The sequence below is a fragment of the Acipenser ruthenus genome, chromosome 21, assembly GCF_902713425.1.
Source record: "Acipenser ruthenus chromosome 21, fAciRut3.2 maternal haplotype, whole genome shotgun sequence".
Taxonomy (NCBI): Eukaryota; Metazoa; Chordata; class Actinopteri; order Acipenseriformes; family Acipenseridae; genus Acipenser; species Acipenser ruthenus.
In genome coordinates, this window is record NC_081209.1 from 2137707 (window position 1) to 2159224 (window position 21518).

The following is a 21518-nucleotide window of genomic DNA, read 5'->3' on the forward strand; positions in this document are numbered from 1 at the left end:
AGACTAGCATGTAGAAGTTAAATCATTAATTACCACTTGCTAACTTAAATAGTCTAAATACTTTTATTGGACCACTTTTCTAAAAAAAACCAAAAAACAACAAAAAAAAACAATTCTATTACACAAGGTCATGACAAATACAGGCTATTTTTTTTTTTTCCTAAAAAAAAACAAAAAAAAACACCTCTCCCCATTTAGATTGCATTTGCAATAAGTACATACTACAGGAGGTCCCCGCTTCAAATCCCACCTCAGCCACTGACTCATTGTGTGACCCTGAGCAAGTCACTTAACCTCCTTGTGCTCAGTCTTTTGGGTGTGACGTAGTTGTAAGTGACTCTGCAGCTGATGCATAGTTCACACACCCTAGTCTCTGTAAATCGCCTTGGATAAAGGCGTCTGCTAAATAAACTAATAATTATATATATAATATTAATTATTACGATATTGAAGTCTTAGTTGTTTGATTGCTGTCTGGTACAGTGCATTTGTTTCCTAGTAAATGAAAACGCGCAGATCGTGGTATTGTCAGGTCCTGGTCTCCAGCGTTTTCAGTTCAGTCATGCTGACGTGTATAACGTTGTCGTACTGTAGCCCTTAAAAACCTTAAGTAATTCGGAAGCGGTTGCACTTTAAAATTAAATATGAATAATAATGATTGCATTTGCATCTAAAAGTCTAAAACCCTGCATTATGCTTATATAACACTGAAACTAACAGTGGATCGATTACACAGCCCTGTGGCTTTCTTGTAATGAATGTGGGCGGGTTGTTGCTGCAGTGAATTAGCACTGATGTTAAATTAGCATTAACTGAATATTGTGCTGTACTGTCGGAGGGAAATGAATACATTGCCTATTCCCCAGACAGCAAAGAGGAAGAAATAGGCAAACAGAGATCTCAGTTGCAAAACGAAACTGCTAATTTATTTACAAAAACCTTCTTCTCTCCCTCTCCCAGTAAAATGTGAACTCTCTCTACGAGCGCATAACGACGTAATGACGACACGGTCTTAGAGGACGAAACGTCAGTGCCGTTGACATTACGCGCAAAAATTTGAAAATGGTCAGGAAGTGATCAGAGAAAGACAGAAAGCAGTTCGTACTGTGTCGCGGAGCCTCGCTTGTTTATATTTTATTTGATTGTTAAAAAATAAATGAATAAATTGATTCCGACTCATTAAGGATATTTAAAGGTAAGGACTATTTAAAATATAATATATCGCAAACACTAAATGTGGTCTAGGATTTTTACGGGAACCTCTTTTTTTCTGTAAATAGTTAAGAAGTTGACAAAACAGAGCTATCATTTTCATAACATCGTAGAAATACATAACTTTTAGGTTTACGTTGCTAGCCTTACTTGGCTTTCATAATATCTATGCGCTGTTTACTGTGTTGGAGAGTTACCTGTTGGGAGTGGCTTACAGTCTTCATCAGTTTTCCAAATATGCCCTGTTCAGGATGCACCTTTTGTCACACAGAAAGATTGTATTAATATAGAGATGTGACACAGGCTACCTAATCCGAATCTAACCCTTTGTTATGGTGAGAATATTTTGGTGTTGCGTGATACAGTTTGCATATTTCTGACTTGCCTGATACCGTTACAAATGCATGCTGGGGTAGACCGTGCAGAATCCGTCACATGAGTTTTGCATTAATTATTACTGTCGCATTTCTTTTTTTCTGCAGTTAATGTGTAAGAAATGATGAAATTTAAGTATGGTGTGCGGGGCAGTGCGGATTCCCCCGAGTCCATCACAAGCAGGAGCTCCCGTCTTAACCTCATCTTCCAGGTAAGCTGTGTAATCATGAGAAAGTCAAACACATACACGGAGCAGAAATACTATACTGTCTTTAGACATGAGATTTGAAAAGCAACGCCAGACCTTGTTTTTGCTGTCTTACTTCACTTTTCTGAAGTGGCTGTGCTTTCACAGTTCCCTGAAACAAACCCAGCCCTTTTGCCCAAACGGACTGAGACCACCTCTTGAGAAGGACTCCGTTCGGTTCCATTAAAACGAACTCTGAAAGGGACTGAGTTATTTTGGGGCATTCACATACGGTTCCAAAACCAATTGAACCGCACTGAGTGTGAAAAAATCATCCCAAACGAACCAAGTGTGAAGGCTGGCCAGTTCTAAAGCTTCCTAACGCTAAACAGGGGTTAGAAAATGTATGTTAACGCGTGGTTAACACTCCTCTAAAGCTCATGTTAACGCGTGGTTAACACTCCTCTAAAGCTCATGTTAACGCATGGTTAACACTCCTCTAAAGCTCATTTTCCCTCTTCTCCAGGGAAAGAGTTCTTTGACCCCTCAGTCCCAGCAGCAGAATGGCTGCAGCATCACTCGGGAGGGGCTGCTGGACTCTCTCTTCGTGCTCTTCCACGAGTGCAACACTCCAGAATTAATGAAGATCAAACACGTTGCCAGCTTTGTCAAGAAATGTAGGTTTCATTTACTGTGCTGGCTTCGTCCCAGCACTGGGCGGCATGGTTCAGTGTTAAAGCCCACATGTAAGATTCCCTAGTTTCAGTAAGGTTCTCTCATGAGAAGACCTCCTTCAGTGTGCTGTGACTTTTATATGATGCAGTGCAACATTAACGTTGATGAGACTGCATGAGTGCAGAATTTATGTGTATATGGAAAGTAATACATTTCCAATAAAAACCCATTTTCAATGCTTTCGTTAATCAAAGCGAAAAGAGATTACACACTCAGTAAAAAAGTTTTCTTAGTGCAATAAGTTCTGATCTCTTGGTTCACCCTTCTTTGTACGTCTTGCATTCTCTCCGTCTCTCTCTCTCCCTCTCCCTCTCTCTCTCTTCATAGACTCGGAAACCATTAGTGAGCTGCAAGCGTTGCAGCCCAACCCCAGTGACTTTGAAGTGAGAAGTGTTGTGGGGCGGGGCAGCTTTGCGGAGGTCCAAGTGGTCAGAGAAAGAGCTACCGGTGACATTTATGCAATGAAAGTCATGAAGAAGCATTCCCTGCTGTCCAAGGACAATGTAAGAGTCTCGCCATGCCGTTCTGATGCTGGAGCATTTGGTATGGGGGGTTGTACACCTTTTACAAGCCTGAGCTGTAGCTGAATGGTACTGTAGGTCTTTTATTCTTGTCTAATCTCTTTAATTGGAAATATAATTCTGATTGCTTTATACAACTGCCCTTAGATTGTAACCAGAGATGTAACTTAAGATTTCTTTACAGGGATGAAGTAAGACTCCTGTTGCGTAGAGGTTTCACCCATTCCAGGTTTTACAACAAGCTTGATTAGCCGTAGTGCATAGGTAACAAGCTCAGTTGTGTCTATCTAAACTTATAGTAAAACCAGGAACTGCTTTGCAATGGGAGTCTTCTTTCCATCCCTGCTATTAAATTGTAACTGTCCCACATACATACTCAAATCAGCTCACAATGGTGAGTGTGCATCGTTGAAAGTGTTTGAATTAAAGAGTAACACAGAGCTCTGTCTTCTAGGTGGCGTTTTATGAAGAGGAACGCTGCATCATGGCTCGAAGCCTCAGCCCCTGGATCCCACGTTTACAGCACGCATTTCAGGATAAAGACAACCTCTATCTGGTGAGCACAACACAGCTAGCTTATTCAAACCCTGTCATTGGAAGTCTCTTCATCAGAATCGTCAGGCATCCTAAGATTGGATTGTGAAGATTGTGTTAATGCAGGGATGGAAGTGAGACTCTCGTTGTACAGCAGTTTGATCCGTTCCTGGTTTTATTACAAGCTTGGATAGTTTTTTTGAAGGTGTAGCTTTACAAAGGGGTATACATTTTAACACAGACTTCACAATAAACGTGGATATTGCATCATGTATAGCAAACCTGTCCATAAGCTGTTAAAATGTATGTTTTTTTCTACTAGGGTTAGTGTGTGGAGATACCAGCATTTTAATAAACTGGTCTTGTACACATTTCTGCAGCTTTATTACAAATCTATTTGCCTTGTTTTTCCTGAAGAGGGCGCTGTTTCCTGTCACAAGCTGCTATAAGAAAATGAAGGGTGTGTAGCGGGGATGATAAATCTGTTTTTAAAAGCTTAATCTGTTCCTAATATTGAAGCAAATTGTGTCAGTTGCCTGCAGCAGCAACGCCAGTGAAATACCAAAATGCTTTGGGCTTTCATTGCCAGAGGATTCCAAAGGCTGGGGGCGCGGGTATGCTTGTGCTTTTACCAAGCCAGAATGCCGAATTGAAGTTCTAAGGAAATAAAATGAAAAAATAAAAATATATAATAAATCACGTCTGTCAAATGTAGCCTTAAACAACCGTTCTGGAACGCGCCCGTTCCCCTTCCCTTGAGGCTACAGGGACAGCGCCTGCCCTGTCAGTCTCCATTAGCTTTCATCGGCTTCTTCAACATTACCGCTCCGTTCCACGCAGAGTCTAATTAATGCAGCTGCCTTGAACGCAGCTGGGTTTAACACACCGGTGTCAGATCAGCCTGGGTGCTGCGCGGATTTTAAACGTCACTATATTTCTACTGCAGTAAATACATTGACCTTCCCGGGTGCTTATATTCTTACAGGGATGGGGCGGTTGTGGCTTGCTATTTTAAGGCTTTAATGAATTTTTCATGTTTATTCATCGTGACTGCTCCATACATAATCGGTTTGTGATGGTGGTCAGGGAGTAACCTTGTTGCTGTCATCTATGATGTGCTTGTTAACCCTCTGGAGACTGGCGCAGGGTATTGCTTATGCTGGCTGCACTTGTATTGTCAGTGTCTCAAGGCTGCCCTGACTATCTAAACCCCAATCTTTTTTCACACGCTCTAGAGAGCATGCATTTATGATCTCATATAGAAAACGGTTTTGTATTTGTTTTGAGCAGAACAAATATAAGAAAAAACTCCAGCACATTTACATCCCCACCAACCTGAGTCTCATTACAGGAAACCAACCCATTTAAAGAAAAATCGAGTGATGGGAGCGATTTCACTCAGTGTGTTTCCTTCTGTATGCAAGGCAAGGTTGTTATAATAGTAGAAAACACTAGAGGAGGCTTTGAGGAAACTGTTGATGCTCATAATGCATCAGAGTAGAAAAATGCAACATGTCTAAGACTTTTGCACAGCAGTGTATAATATAATTAATTGAGAGAAATAACTGGATAATATCTCCAAAAGCTGTTTTCTGTAGTAGAAAAAAAACAGAATTAATAGAAAATGGTTTCACATAATTTACTATCGGTGTGTTTTTCTTTTCAATTAAACTGCAGCAGCAAAATAAAACAGCACCATACAAATATATCTTTGCTTGTGAATCATGCAATAAACAATACCAATACATCTCTTTTTATTTCTTTCCCCCAGCATTTCAAGCATCAGACAGTGTTCTCTCTCTTTTTTTGTCTTTCCTGGCTTCAAATAAATGCACTGTTGCTAGGTAACCTCAGACACTTCAGCATTGTGATCAGTTTTGTAAGTTAAAGATCTAGGCCTGTTAGCTAATGCCTAGTGAACATCTGCATTGCATGTATATTCTACAACCTGGCAATGCCTAGTGAACATCTGCATTGCATGTATATTCTACAACCAGGCAATGCCTAGTGAACATCTGCATTGCATGTATATTCTACAACCTGGCAATGCCTAGTGAACATCTGCATTGCATGTATATTCTACAACCAGGCAAGCACCTTTCTCGCTTTCTAAATAGGACAAGGCAAAGCCCTTTTATGAGTCCTGCTGGAATAAATACATTAAAAGCAGCTGTACTACCTGCATTCATTCATTATTCAAGAGGTGCTCTGTGCTTGGTGCTGGATCACTGGAAATAAAGACCGCAATTATGAATCCTGTTATTGATTGACATATATGGATTTATTGATGCGATATATGTATTTTAAAAAGACCTGAGGTACTGTACGTTAAGAATGTTCTTGCTAATATTTCACAAAGGAAAATAATAATAATTTGAAGCTATAAATGAGACTATAATGTGCAGAGGTTTGGATGTTCTGTTCTGGGTTTTTCAGTGTCTCTGAGGTTATTCTGACCTCACATTTTTTATTGATTCTTTTAGTTCTGATTCCCATTTCGGCTGCTCTTGGTATCTTGAATAACGCACAAAGTTCATTTCATTCGAACTGAATGGCATTTGCAACGAGCCCATGCATTTTACTTTGATTATCTGGTAGTCCAAGTAGAACCTCAATGAAAAGGATCACTACCTTTATGTATATAATAGAGTCTTTCAATTTGAGTTCTGCAGGCTGTAAAGGTTCATAAGAGGCCCTGTTGTGCTTTTAAAGCAGACTAAGCTGGTAACTTGCAGTTGTATTTGTTTTTGCAAAGCCACCTTTTTAATTTTTCAGCATGTGGGTCAGTTTTATTGAGAATCAATAAGCCCACCCCCATCATCAGCCTGGTTATTGACATTGTACATCCCACAGTGAAGCAGTTACTGTGCAATGAAAGGAACGGTTAGATAGCAGAAGCAATGCGTTCTGTATTGGAGAATGTGGGAGGTCATCTTTGTGATGAACGCTGCCGGAAACTTTATCGAACCCTGGCTCGCTTTTAACGCTGGTGGGATGCCCAATCCATATCTGTTATACAGCACAGATGAAAATTAGCAGGGCTGCAGCTATGTTTTGTTCTAAAAGTATTTGTTTCTAATGAAAGCATTGCCTCCTCCTGGGGTTTTAAAAGCGCTGTAAGAGAGCCTTGGTGTCTTTCTCCTGTAGGTCATGGAGTACCTGCCTGGAGGAGATCTTCTGGCATTGCTGAACCGGTATGAGGAGCAGTTTGATGAGAGCATGGCCCAGTTCTACCTGGCTGAGCTGGTGCTGGCCATTCACAGTGTCCACCAGATGGGTTATGCACACAGGTCAGGAGCGTCTCTGCATATTTCTCTTGCTAAAAAAATCATACGCATCACATTCATATACCGGTAGTGCTTAGTGATACATTTGTGACAACATTTCTATTCAAAACGTTTGTCCAAATCATTTGCTGTCTATACCCAAGATAAGCTGCAGCTGTTTTTGGAGCATTTTATATGGGGTTCCACAGTGCTATAACAGGGTCTAATAAAGTCCATGAGTGACTTGTACCACACCTGAATAAGTTGATCAAATCATCCCCTTACTTTCTTTCCAGTGCAGCTGCTGTATATGTCTTTCAGTGTTCAACGTAAAGCCCAGACGTAGTAGTCAAATTATTAGTTTAAGGAGATACGTTTTGTGATCCTCATCTGGTGAAAACCTTACTATCTTGTCATCGTCTGTTAAGAGAATTCATCTTATTGTGCGTAATGTAGACCCGCTTGGGTGTCACGTGCATAGTTGTAGAGTTAAATCTTGCAGCATGTCGTTGTTAATCTTTTTCACATACATGCTGCAGTTGTTTCCATAACTGCTTCTCTTCTCACAGAGATATAAAACCAGAGAATGTGCTGATTGACCGAACAGGACATATAAAGCTTGCTGATTACGGCTCTGTAGCGAGACTCGGGGCCAATAAAATGGTAAGAAGAATAATATTGTGATTTATGCTTTGATAGTAAACGATGGAGCAGAAAGGAAGAGATCTGCTCGTTCATATTTTCGTTCTCGGCATACTGTAGTGTAAACTCCCCGTGTGTTAGGAGAACAATCGAATTCTTTTCACACAGATTTAATTTACTCTGTGAACGGGCTGTATTCCAGTGATTTTGAATCCTGAATTGATTTCATTGCTCTGGTGTTGTTGCAGTTTATTGAGTATGGAGTATCAAGGCTTCTCTTTGAGTTAGTGCTTGCACTAGATAGATAGATCTGTGCTGGTCTTGTCGGGAACAAAGTGAATCAACTGAAAACTAAACTTGCACTGTTAGTTATTAGTTTCCAAAACCTTGTACACAAAGGGCCCCTTTATTTAATTATCTGAACTTTGGTGGTATGGAGCATTAGATTTGCGTTTCAAAGATCACGAACATCACATTTTGTTCAACGCAGGTGAGCTCCAAACTGCCTATTGGCACTCCTGATTTCATGGCCCCGGAAGTTCTTACCTCGATGAGCGGTGATGGGAAATCTTCCTACGGGGCTGAGTGCGACTGGTGGTCTCTGGGAGTCCTTGCCTATGAAATGATCTACGGGAAGTCTCCCTTTGCAGAGGGAACAGCGACCAAAACTTTCAACAACATCATGAACTTCCAGGTGTGTGCCAGTGCCACCTGGTGGGAGAGGTCACTCAGGTGTGTGCGAGTGCCAGGGGAGAGCCACCTGGTGGGAGAGGTCACTCAGGTGTGTGCGAGTGCCAGGGGAGAGCCACCTGATGGGAGAGGTCACTCAGGTGTGTGCGAGTGCCAGGGGAGAGCCACCTGGTGGGAGAGGTCACTCAGGTGTGTGCGAGTGCCAGGGGAGAGCCACCTGATGGGAGAGGTCACTCAGGTGTGTGCGAGTGCCAGGGGAGAGCCACCTGGTGGGAGAGGTCACTCAGGTGTGTGCGAGTGCCAGGGGAGAGCCACCTGATGGGAGAGGTCACTCAGGTGTGTGCGAGTGCCAGGGGAGAGCCACCTGATGGGAGAGGTCACTCAGGTGTGTGCGAGTGCCAGGGGAGAGCCACCTGGTGGGAGAGGTCACTCAGGTGTGTGCGAGTGCCAGGGGAGAGCCACCTGGTGGGAGAGGTCACTCATTGTCACTCACTGTGTTGCTAAAGCATGTCTAACTAATAGTGTTTAACATCCTTTATAACACATTCATAGATGTAGTGCTTGATTATAACAGATATTTAAAGTATCTACCAATGAGCCAAGTAGTCTATTGGCATTGTTGCATTTTCCCTATCCTAGGGACCAATAATTGCAGCCAAGATTGATTTTTACAGGTGAAAAGGGTCTGTTTTATGGGATATAAATGAAGTACATTCAAGTACAGTCACATTAACCTTCCTGAGGCCACTTAACAATGAATGTGGAGCAATATGCATTGGTATGAGATACAAGACTATCATTCCGGTGATACAGAGAGCCTCCTTCCCCCTGTTCCCATTCAGACCATCTTCCCTTCATGACCATTTGAATTCCAGCCAACACGGTGAAGCTATAATGAGGAGGATTTTGTTTCAGGTGAACTGTAAGACAAGCATGCATTATCATCCCGTCTCCATTATATCCAGTGCAATACAAGTTTTAACAGAGGCATTGACCCGAAAGCTATGCGTGTTTCTGTACTGTTATCTTGCAGAGATTCCTCAAGTTTCCAGGGGAGCCGAAGGTCAGCAAGCACTTCCTCGACCTGGTGCAGAGTCTGCTGTGTGGCTCGGGAGACCGATTGACTTACCAGGGAATCTGCTGCCACCCCTTCTTCGCCAGTGTCGACTGGAGTAACATCCACCATTGTAAGAGAATCATTTCGCTTAGTAATGCGCATGTCAAATGCAGTGCTTATCGACATGTTTACATCTGCTGTGGGTGAGACAGGGAACTTGGACCTCAGCAGCAGGTAACTTCAAATGCCTTTTTCACCCTAGCGTTTCTTTTGTTGTGTGTTTGTAATAATTGAGTTGTTCTGGATTCATTTTTTTGTAACTTTTTTTATATGGAAATGTGGTTCGGATGGCTTTTGTTGCATGCAGTTATTTCTTGTTTTTAAAGAAACATTCACAGCAGTCAGTAGGGAGGTTGGCATGGAATGCGGTACTCTGCTGATCAGGCACGGCTGCTCTTCAAACAATTGGCTTGGCTAACGTTATAAAAAAATTGTAGCATTTTGAATGCAAATCCTCCCGTTACATCAGGCTTGTTTCATCCCCTAATGCATTGTGTTTCAAGTATTTCAACATGTTTATTCCCCTCTTATTCTGGCTCGGCCCAAGTGGGTTTCCAGTCTCGTTATTCTTGAATTTCTTGCTAATTTGAACAGCATTCTATTAACATGAAGAATAGCCTGTAGCTTTTTAGCTAATTATTTTGGTTCAGTGCTTTTTTTAATGTTCAAGACCACAGATAAACCTCCGGTATGGTTGTTTCATTTTATTGTAGGAACGTGTATATTTATTCAAGATTTTTAGATTCTTTACAAAAAAATAATGTTATTTATGACGAACGACATAAATATGTAGAATAGATGCATAAAAAAAACAGCCTTTTCCTTCATACAGTAAATAAAATATGAAGGAAAAATGCTTATCTGTGCAACTGTGTTCTGTAATTAGTATTGCAATTCCTGTTTGCTTCCTTTGTTCATTCTCGAAAACCATTTGACAACAGTTGGTAACTCCTTCAGGTGGCCACTCAGTGAGAAATTGGCTTGCAAACATACCTGCACTCTCAATAGCAGTGTGGTAATAATCTCAGCATCACGAGCAAGCAGAGAAGCAATTACACTCTGTCCTTGCTGTTTCTGTCATGACCTGCTGCAGCTTTTCATCAAATGCATTTTTTTTTTTTTTTTTTTTAATGCAATTCTAAATCTAACCCCATACAACACTGCATTGCATTATAATGAGGTCCTTTATCTCACAATGCTGAAGCCCAGAAGGGGTTAATCATTATGTGCTGTAATGTGCGTTGACAGCCTATAGAGTGCCAAGCTCCAGCAGTGACTCAGGCAGCCTGTATTACCCGTGATTAGTGGGAGAAACTGCAGTGTTGGAGGCTGTGTCCCTGAGAGAGAGAGAGAGAGAGAGAGAGTGTGTGCGCACGCTTGCCTTCTCTACAGTATTACACTACTCTCCAATTCAATTCTGTTGCACCTTTACATCTCCCTCTCTCTCACTCTCCTGTCTTTCCAGCTCTTCCTCCCTTTGTTCCGACACTCCGAGCAGAAGATGACACCTCCAATTTCGATGAGCCCGAGAGCAGCTCCCAACCGGCAGCTCCCTTGCGCCAGTGTAATCGGTCAGGCTTCCAGGGCGAGGATCTGCCCTTTGTAGGGTTCTCGTTCAGCAAGGCGTTGACGACTCTCACCCGATCAGAGTAAGTAGCTGCTGCTGAGTGGAAGTAAGTGAGGGGGACCTTAACTTGGTATCTTAGCTGAAGGTTAAAGCTGATATTTCAGAAACTCTAATTGAAGTGACTGCTGTAGCCGTGTGTGTAAGAGGCTTGGTACCTGCTGTCTGCAATACAGGTGTCGCAAACGAGACAATGCTGTAAAAATCTACTGTCTGTATTACTGCTGCTGGTGTGCTAGGTTGATTTGTCAATGCCTGTACAATAGTATTGATCGCTGGGTGAGATTGGATTTATTTCTGATCGTTATTTATAGCTAGCATGTTGGGATTGCCCCTATTTCAGGAGTCTCTAGCTGTTTACCCATTAAGCTAAATACAAGCTCTATTTGCAAGCCTTAGTTGTGTCTTTGCTGTCTGTTTGAACAGGTACCATAGGGAGAAATGCCTTTGAAAGAAATAGATTTAAACCAGGAGCTGTAATATTCATTAGTTTATTTTTTTTATTTATTTATTTTCATGAATTGGTTCAACTGGTGCTTGTTATGACATCACAGACATGATTAAGAGCTATCAATTTGTTTTTGGTGAATAATTTGTAAGCAGGGGATGTAATGGTGGAGGGAGGGAGGGGGGGGGGGTGTGCCTGGCTCTACTAGCTTGAGGTAAATAAATAAATAAATACAATATGCTGTGATAAAGACGTGAGGATTGCTGATTCTTGATGGTGGGTGAGAGTGATATTTCTATGGAAACACAAATCCCTGTACAGTTCCTAGGAAAAGCTAGCGCCTGATTTTAAGTAGTTCTGTCTGATTTATACATATATGCAGTAGATTTAGATATTTTCCAATAAGTACGAGAGATGGCATACCATAAGAAAAACAAAATGTTTAACAGACAGCTCAGTAATGAGCTGTCCTTCCTCTGTGGTACAGTGCTAGAGATCGAATGAGCATCTGGTGTGTGTGTGTGTGTGTGTGTTGGGGGTGGGGTGGGGTCAGGGGCTTCCTAGGTTAATTGGAAGAAAAATGAGGGGGGGTGCAGGTTAGATCATTTAATGCCCCCGATGGTTCTGAATATCCGTGGGCGTTTGCAGCACTGGCAACACTCAGGAAATCTGCTGCCTGCTGTCAGCATCGAGGTATTTATGTGAAGGGAAGACATGGGGTTCTAGTTTAAGGAACTAAACAGAATCCGAAAGCACAGTCCACCCTTAAACTTGGACCTGTTCCTTAAAGGTGCTGGTGGTCAATCAATCCCACCACAGGTTAAAGTGTTCTGATCCTGCGCTGTTCAGATCCTAATAAACAAAGACCCCTGTATCCAGGGAAACCCTGTCCCTCATTTTGTATCTGTGTTTTTGTCTATTGGCATGAAAGGTGGGACAGCATATGAATGAAAGCTGTTGCTGTTGTGTGTCATTAGCTTGTGCTAAATGCAGCTTTCCAAGACAGCCACCATTCGGATGCCTCGGACGTTCTCATCCTCATTGCTCAACGTGTTTTTTTTGGTAGTATTTCTTCTTCACCCCAGACTTGCAGAAGTACTGTGGGTAGTTTTAGGTTACAGGACATGAAGAGCCGTTGAAGACACTGAAAAACACTTTCTAGTCCAACCGTTCTTTTCAATAAGCACGAGAGGTGGCATAGCAGAAGAAAAATAGGATTTTGATTTAAAAAAAAAGTGATATGCTGTCCCTTCTCTCCTTGGTACAGTACTAGAAATCTAATGACTATCTGGTGTCTGTCACTAAATCTAACTTTCATTTATATGTAAAAAAAAAATAAGGCACTGATTGTAGTAAGTGTGTAATTACCCATTGTCCCTTCTCTAACGCTGTAACTACTATGTAATAACATTAGAAATGGTCTTGTAAACATCATGGTAATCCCATGGCACAGGTAATGACACCCTTATTGCAGCAGTAGTTACCATGTAAGAGCAGGCACCATTGGTAGTTCCCCAGTGATTACCCTGCTAGCACTTCTTAGCTAAACTGTCCAGGTGTTGTCTTAATTAGGCTTTTAGTCTGACAAAGAGGTTTTAATTAGGCAGCGCAGCATGTGCAAGGCAACTGAACTCCCATTTGAGTAGCAGGTCAATCTTATTGAGATTATTTACAAGCATAATACAGGGTTGAGACATTAATTAAAAAAAAATATATATATATATATCACAAGTGTCTGCTGGAAGCCATCATAGTAGTACAGTATTCCATGTTAGATTTCAAATTGTTCAGTTTGTCAGATTTTTGTTAAGTATGTGGGGAAAACTACAAAGCGGTATGCAATTCAATATGTTAACGTAACATTATTCACCTGGTTTCATTCGACTTTATGAAGCAAAATGTGTTAATTCTATAGGGTGATGCAAACCCTTTGTCCATAGCTGTAGCTGGGCTGCAGTGAGTTAGTAGGTTACTGTTTGCATCGCGGGGCTCTGCTGGTAACCTCCTGAATCTTGTTGCAGTTTTTTTGTATCTTCAGTGCAGCTGCGATTGTTTTGCTCCACATGTCCTGGGGCCGGTTGTTCCACTGTCTTCCACTCGTACTGTCACAGAACACCCCCCAGCAGTGTGGTGCAGAGGGGGTTTTACTTGCACAGAAGCACCCGGCAATGCAACGACAGAAAGTGCTCTGGGAACAATCCCCTTATCTTGCCATGCCATTTGACTAACGACCCAGGGCATCAAAATATCAAAATAATTGTGATTTGCATTGAAAAAGAACCTTTGACACTGGATCCAGCAACAGTGTTTAGTGTGTTAGCTGTAACATTTCAGTCCAGGCTCCCTAACACAGTGTTGCACGGGCATGAAACATGTATCGGATTAGCAGAGTGCATCTAAACGTCACTTGAGAAGCCTACTGTATATTATGGCAAAAGCAGCTAGTCGGCTTTGCTAAAGCCATGGGTTTATTTTGGGGGATCTGACTTGCATTGTCAGTTTGATCTGCTTCTGATTTCACTGCTTTAGCAGAAAGATTTGTCTCAGAATATCCCGGTTGGGTCAATTTAAATTTCAGACATGCAAAGGGTTCAGACTTTTCCTGATGGATTGCTTTTCAATGTAGTTTTACTGCAGTATAATTCTGTTAATAAGCCTTGCAGATTTTTCTCTGTAGCACCCACTGGAGTTTAATTTGAAAGCATTCAAGGAATCAAGATAGGCCACCTTCCTCGCATATAATGCGACACATAATGCAATTTATTCAAAACAAAATCATGCATGCATACGCACACGCACACACACACACACACACGCACACGCACACACACGCACACATTTATTACTAGAAGAATCTAGAAGTTAAACTGATTATTCGTTTTGAACAATAATCAGTTTAACGGGCAGCAGTGCGGAGTAGTGGTTAGGGCTCTGGACTCTTGACCGGAGGGTCATGGGTTCAGTCCCCAGTGGGGGACACTGCTGCTGTAAAAACCCAACTGTTTAAATGGGTAATTGTATGTAAAAAATAATGTGATGTCTTGTAACAATTGTAAGTCGCCCTGGATAAGGGCGTCTGCTAATAAATAAATAATAATAATAATAATAATAATAAAAACCAAGATATACAGGTCTGTCAAATTTGATATTCTACAAACTACAATACAGTTCTGCAAAAATAATACCTGGGTGCGGAGTACAGCATTTGGATATTTCACATGAAGTACAGAGAAACCTTTGAGCTGGGCTGTATTAACAGGGTTATTAACATAATGATTCAGCCATCTCAAATCACTGAAGAGTATCTATTCAAAGCATGCTCCTAGCTCAAGGCCTAAATAATGCACCAAGCCTCACATCAGAGCAAAGAAACACATGTTTTATAGACCCTTGTATGTAACTAGCAGGTTTATTGGCAAATCAAATGACAAAAAAGAAATCCTATTCTACAGAAGACTGGGCATCCACAGGTTTATATAGCCAGTGACAGGAAGTGTAAATGAGCTTACCCTGTGATGACTTCTCATTTCCTTGTTACTTGGGAGGATGGTCACATGACTCGGGAGACACAGCAATTGGAAGAATGTTACAAAGGCTGCTGGGAGACCCTGCAGAGCGCTCTCAGCAGGGAGCTGCAAGCGACAGTTTCATTTCTTTCTTTGTCTTTCCTTCAACCAGCGTCTTGACAGAAATCAGTAGGTTTATGTGGCGTTTAGTGACGGATCAAGAGGTGAAACTCTTAGTTAACAACACGTATAGCACGGCCTGTCTGTCCTGTACAGCACTGCAATGCTATACCTTACCATCTCCAAGCAGGTGATGTGACTCATCCTTGAGTCATCTGCAGTGCTGTAACTGAAGCACATCTTGTGTTTTATTGTTTTTTCAATGAAATTCCTCTGCGTGCCGATAGTTCTGCATGCTCTAATGAGACACGCTGTATGTCACGATGAAAGTGATTTTAATACGGTTTAAAAATCCCCAGAAGCCACGGTATATTTAGCCTTGAATCAGAGATCCAGAGAACCTTTTTAAAATAAGGGATATGAAACATTCTATTTTAATTGGATTGGCGTTGCACGAGAAGCAGGTAACAGTATTGTATGGTATCTGCATTGTTAAATTCCAGTCAATCTCGGAACATGTCTTTCTCTTCTTGCAGGACAGTGCTTTTTTATGTCAGTGTTTTTAACATCCATTAGTCTGGACAGTAGATTCATTTTGGTTTAAACACTCTAATAATAGGAACAGGCTGTTTTTTTTTTGTTGTGATGACAGTATAGAGAGAGGTGGAGTGGAGGCGGTCGTGTTGCATTATTCCTTGGTGCTGGCGAGAGGCAGCGAACATGTTCTGAAGGGTTTGTATTCACTGTACTGTGGAGGTGTGCGCACAGACTGAATGCAGCCTGGCTCTGCTTGTTCTTTTATTAGCAGCAGCCCTGTTATTGTCTAATTCACAGCTGCTTCTCCAACTTGAAGGCTGCTGAAATCAATTCACTTGCACTTAAAGATGCAGGGTGCAGTCAAACCTGCGCCTTAGTGGCAGTTCAAAGGATAACTCGGACCGGTAGCTGTAGGGATCTATTCAATTGATTTTTAAAAAAACAACAGGTTCAGTTTGCTGGTATGTTTCCTTAAGTTTTAGTTCCGCAGCCTCGATGGCTGTTTTTGTTAATGCTAAAATATGTTTGAAAATCCTGGCTTCTTAAGTTGATGCATTGTGACATTCCTTCCATGTTGCTGCCTCTCTGGTTCCTCTGTTGGGATTTGTTTTGCTAAAACAGGGCTGATTTTCAATCCTAAACCAAATATGACCGGCTTCTTGGGATTGCATGGAACAGGCCCTGTGTAATGGCTGGAGGCATGTGCTTGTGTGCAGGAGCTTGGTCATTATGTAAGGTCAGTCGGTTTAGGGAATTTCTTCAACTGGATACATGTTGACAAGCAGTTCCTGGCATATCTAAAACACAGAACTGTACATTGAGAAGAAGAATCTTACAGCAATACATTTCTGAGGAGTGTCTTTTTTCAATGAATTTTCACTCCAATTAGGATGCTGCTGCTAAATATTTTTGCTTTCTGAAACCTATTTTGAATATGCTTAGAGTCCAGTCCTATGCCATTTCTAACTGCATCACTGCACTGTTTCAATGATCTTTTCCTTGGATTTCAAGATCCGTGGCAACAGGACTCGACTCTCCAGCCAAGACAAACTCCATGGAAAAGAAGTTTCATCTTAAAAGCAAAGAATTGCAGGACACACAGGACAAATGTCATAAGGTATACTGACCTATCTTTTTTTTTTAAAGTACATTTAAAATATTTTCTTCAATCTCCCTCACGGTACCTACTTAAAACAGTTGAATTGAGGAATGATCTTGCCTTGAATGAGTGTTGTGTTACCTTGTACGCTATACTGAAATTCCAATCGCTGTGTCTCTATTTGAATGAGTGTTGTGTTACCTTGTACGCTATACTGAAATTCCAATCGCTGTGTCTCTATTTGAATGAGTGTTGTGTTGCCTTGTACGCTATACTGAAATTCCAATCGCTGTGTCTCTATTTGAATGAGTGTTGTGTTACCTTGTACGCTATACTGAAATTCCAATCACTGTGTCTCTATTTGAATGAGTGTTGTGTTACCTTGTACGCTGTACTGAAATTACAATCCCTGTGTCTCTATTTGAATGTGTGTTGTGTTACCTTGTACGCTATGCTGAAATTCCAATCGCTGTGTCTCTATTTGAATGTGTGTTGTGTTACCTTGTACGCTATACTGAAATTCCAATCGCTGTGTCTCTATTTGAATGAGTGTTGTGTTGCCTTGTACGCTATACTGAAATTCCAATCGCTGTGTCTCTATTTGAATGAGTGTTGTGTTGCCTTGTACGCTATACTGAAATTCCAATCGCTGTGTCTCTATTTGAATGAGTGTTGTTACCTTTTACGGTATACTGAAATTCCCATCGCTGTGTCTCTATATAAGAAGCATTCTGCGTTTCAAATCTAATACATAATGATGCTGGGGAGAAAATCGAAGGGTAAAATAATTGGGCACTCTAAATTTAAAGAAAAATAATTATAATAATTTAATAAGGCAGCACGAGGGTTAAAGTGTCTGGCTTTGTCTGTCTGTCTGTTTGCAGATGGAACAAGAAATCTCCCGATTCCAGCGCAAGATGTCCGAGCTGGAGTCCGTGCTGAAAGACAAAGATGTGGAGCTCCAGACTTCCGAGACGCAGCGCACCATCCTGGAGCAGGACCTGGCGACGTACATCACGGAGTGCAGCGTGAGTGTGCAGCAACTACCCCACTGAAACACAGTTACAAATAACTCGGCCCATACCTGCTTTTGAGGGTTCTCTTATATTCTTGAGTAACTGTTTCTCTATTATTCCCTGTATCAGCAACATGGGGGGAGGTGGGGAGTGACTTTGGATCATCTATGTCGTGGATTGCCTGATAATTCTCTTGCATAAAGAGCATGTTTTCAGGAAGTGTTCCTTGTTGTTTCAGAGTCTCAAGCGAAGCCTGGAGCAGGCGCGGACAGAGGTGTCTCAGGAGGATGATAAAGCCCTGCAGCTGCTGCATGATATCCGGGAGCAGAGTAACAAATTACAGGAAATTAAAGAGCAGGTAGGAGCCGCACTGATCGATCGCTCTCTCGTGCTTTAGGAGCAACTGGGGAACTCGAGTGTTCTCTGTTTTTAATAAGTGTGACTCAGACGTGGTACTGTCTGAGCTCGGCAAGCCACGTGTGCTTTCCTAGTGGAGCGCAGGGCCACGTTGCAAGCAATCCCCAGCACGGAAGATAAGTTTTGTCACGCATGTTCAAATAGTTAATAGCCGTTGTTATAGTGAGAGAGAGAGTACACATTCAAAAACAGCAACAAGCTCTATATCCAAGGAGAATTTTAATAGGGAGTTTTCAGTTTATCAACTGAATATATATGTGTGTGTGTTTGTTTAAATCCATGTTTAATATTCACATTTTGTCTTCCCTTTGTGTTGGATCTGGTGGCTGCAGAACATCAAAGAACAGGATTAAATATTGCCACTTGCGCAAATTAACCGTGAGGGAGCATAGCTGCAGAAGGAAGTTAAAGACCCCAAACTAATAGGGTTTTGACGCAGAATGAAATTGGGTTGGGTTGGGGTGGGGGGGTTGATGAGTGGCATGAAGCACAGTTTGCTGTTTTGAACAGTACGTGCACAAACTAGCAATCCTGAGGTCTGGGTTCAGTGTGCAGCTTTCATTAAAAATGTTTAAGAGGCTTAGCTCCCTAAGTCTGCTTTTATAGTGACAGCGGAATTTAAACTTTTTTCAGGGACCCATTACAGACAGTCTGAAAGCTGCAGTTAATGGACAGATAAACACTGGATGCTTTAAATATTTTTTTATTTGAAATATTATTCGCGACATACAGGATACTTACTGCTGACTGTCCGAAAGTTGATATTTATAGTGTTAAGTTGTAAATGCTGTGCTACTGTTTTGAAGTGCCATTAGAATTATCATTGGATTAAATGGAGTGGATTTCTACTTTTGTCTCTTGAGATCCCGTTGCTAGGCATTAATTGGTTGATGTTGTGCTGCTGCTGGAACTGAAGTGCTCCATGGGAGTTTAGCATCGTTGCACCACGCAACACTTTGACAGTATTTCCATAGCAACCACTGTGTGTGGCAGTTACCATGACAACCAAGGGCAAAATCGCATGTCCTGAGTTGATGTATTGAAAAATCAAATACAAATATATAGCAAATCTATTAAATACATGTGTTTGTACAATATAGACTGCTTGAGAGTTTACTACAGCCTTCCAATACTGGGAGGGCAGAGTATATATGATTCATAATGATTAGTTTCTTTCTGTATTGAATATCATCGAATGCCATGGATGCTACCTGCATTCTGTATGAACACACAATCATCAATATTGTATTGCATAGCGGTAAACCGTCAGTCTTTTCATGACTTTACCCCTCAGTATAACTATTTGAATTCTCTACTGTATTTCAAGTCTATTCCTCAGTGTACATTTCTTCTGTTGTTTTAGAGTAACACCTGAAACAAATGTTTACCGAACATAATGTATCCCTCCCCACTCCTCGACTATAATCAGACAAACCCAGTGCATTCCCAGGGTATTCGACAGGGTTACAATCCTTTTGTTATCCGAACAAAGCAAATTCGAATCATCTGGCTGATGATCAGTTCTGCATCAATTGGATAGCGTTGCAATAATGGTGGCTGAGCTGAAGCAATTACTGCAAAGGCAGGGTGGCTGATGAGCACCTCCTGTGAACAATGTGGTTTTAATGTGGTTCAGTTCCCTTCCTTTTCTCTGGTTGTAATTGACCGTGGATTAAAGAGACCAGCGTTAGCTCAGACATACCAGGGTGTTAATTCCAAACTGAACCTGGAGAAACCGCTTTTGTAAAACTAGAGTATATTCTACAGAAGCGCTCAGTGAACTGATCCCAATGCAGCAATGAGCCATCAACGTTAGAATGGGCAGCGTTTGCATGATGAGGAGACTGGGACTTAAATACAGCTTTGGAAGGAAAAGGGAAAATTGCTGTTTGCGTCTTTAAAAAAAAAAAAAAAAAAAAAAATCCACCTACTGTTTCAATCGGATGCCAAAGGATTAAAAAAATAAAAATAAACATCTGATTTATTACAGGATCAATCACTTCTGTCCCTGTAGGATTAATGGGTGAATACCTCCTAGAAAGTGCAGGAGAACTGGCAGAGATGGGTTACATGTGCAGTGTACCCCTTTTACCAACATTTCTGTCGATTTTTAACATGTGGGATTTCATTGTTTGATATAAACATTGTTAACAAAGCACCTGTATGTATGTATGTATGTATGTATGTATGTAATGGGGACCTCTGTCTACTTTGAGATCACTTTGAGACCATGTGGTTTTTTTTAACCCCGGTTTTCTCCCCAATTTGGAATGCCCAATTATTATTATTTTTTTTTTTCTATCCCGGTTCACCGATAGAGCCGTTAGAGCAGCTGACGGAAGCTTTCACCCTGCGTTGTTCCTGAAACAAGGGAAAACAGCGTCAGCACAATGCTTCAAATGCCTTTTAGACTCAACAGAGAGGCCATGAGGTTTTCTGGGCTGCGGATTTCTAGTTACAGAAGATTTATAGTCTCTCTGCTATTTAAACTTAATTAAAACAGTTCAGCTGGGAGTATGCCTCTGCTCTTACTACGCCAGCATGAGAAGGAGCAGAATGTGTTGTTGTTTTGTTTTTGTTTAAATGCTTGTAGATTTGGTACTGGTGAGATGTTTCTATTTTCTAACAAACCTCGTAACTCAAGTTGCTTGCCTATTTTATAAAGTTTCAGTGGACTGACCAAAGGTTCTGAGCATGCATCTCAAGGTCCAAGTTCTGTTGTAAGATTAAGTAGCTTCATAGTGTGTGGTCCTTATTGCAAGTCCACAAGTTTTTATACGTATATTTTTCTGTTAAGGTCCTTTTCATCTGAATTCAGGAGTTGTTCTTCAATTGCCATAGATGTATGTAACACAGGCTAGATCGTCTAAAGTGCATTTTTATAGAAGAGCTAGCGCTAGTGATCTGTCACTTTGGATCAAGTTTCCATTTGTTTTGCTGGCAATACACTGCTGTGCACTAGATGGCGCTGGTGCTTTTCTAATATAAGGCCGCTTTGGGTTATCTAGCCTACGTAACACATGTCTATGGCAGGCAACTAGAACGGAGGAGCAGCTACTATATTTTATAAGTATTTGAGTCCTTGAAATATGAGCCACTGCGAATGGCTTTTACACATCATAAGGACGACAGTTGACAAATCCCTGCTGGCTTGTGCTTGTGTGACCCTGTGATCAGGAGTACCAGGCCCAGCTGGAGGAGATGCAGGTTGTGATCAGGCAGTTGGAGGAGGACCTGTCTGCGGCTCGGAGACGCAGCGACCTCTACGAAGCGGAGCTCAAAGAGTCACGCCTGACAGCAGAGGAGCTCAAACGCAAAGCCTCCGAGTACCAACACAAGATGCAGAAGGTAGGCAGTGTGCAGCTGGAATCGCGAGATACGAGGGAATGCACTGTACATAAGAAAGAACCGTGAGAGGCTTGTACCTTGAATGTTGCATATTGCACTGTTAATGAAACCTCTTTCTTGCTCA

The 21518-nt window shown here is 41.5% G+C and overlaps 1 protein-coding gene across 9 annotated transcripts in view; it reads left to right on the forward strand.

The window, feature by feature from the left end:
- Positions 1–980: 980 nt before the first annotated feature.
- The window catches only part of LOC131699012 (citron Rho-interacting kinase-like), a 46349-nt gene continuing 25811 nt past the window's right edge, over positions 981–21518 (forward strand). For 6 of the 9 annotated variants that reach the window (XM_058994222.1, XM_058994226.1, XM_058994225.1 and 3 more), the window contains exons 1-14: positions 982–1195; positions 1695–1798; positions 2301–2451; positions 2837–3012; positions 3485–3586; positions 6712–6854; positions 7400–7493; positions 7963–8166; positions 9196–9349; positions 10745–10928; positions 16526–16631; positions 17498–17641; positions 17868–17987; positions 21224–21394. In XM_058994222.1, coding sequence (XP_058850205.1) covers positions 1709–1798; positions 2301–2451; positions 2837–3012; positions 3485–3586; positions 6712–6854; positions 7400–7493; positions 7963–8166; positions 9196–9349; positions 10745–10928; positions 16526–16631; positions 17498–17641; positions 17868–17987; positions 21224–21394 — 1839 coding nt within the window. In that variant the 5' untranslated portion in view covers positions 982–1195; positions 1695–1708. Of the gene's footprint in view, positions 1196–1694; positions 1799–2300; positions 2452–2836; positions 3013–3484; positions 3587–6711; positions 6855–7399; positions 7494–7962; positions 8167–9195; positions 9350–10744; positions 10929–16525; positions 16632–17497; positions 17642–17867; positions 17988–21223; positions 21395–21518 lie in introns of all 9 variants that reach the window. The other 3 variants (XM_058994223.1, XM_058994229.1, XM_058994227.1) reach the window with 2 other exon arrangements.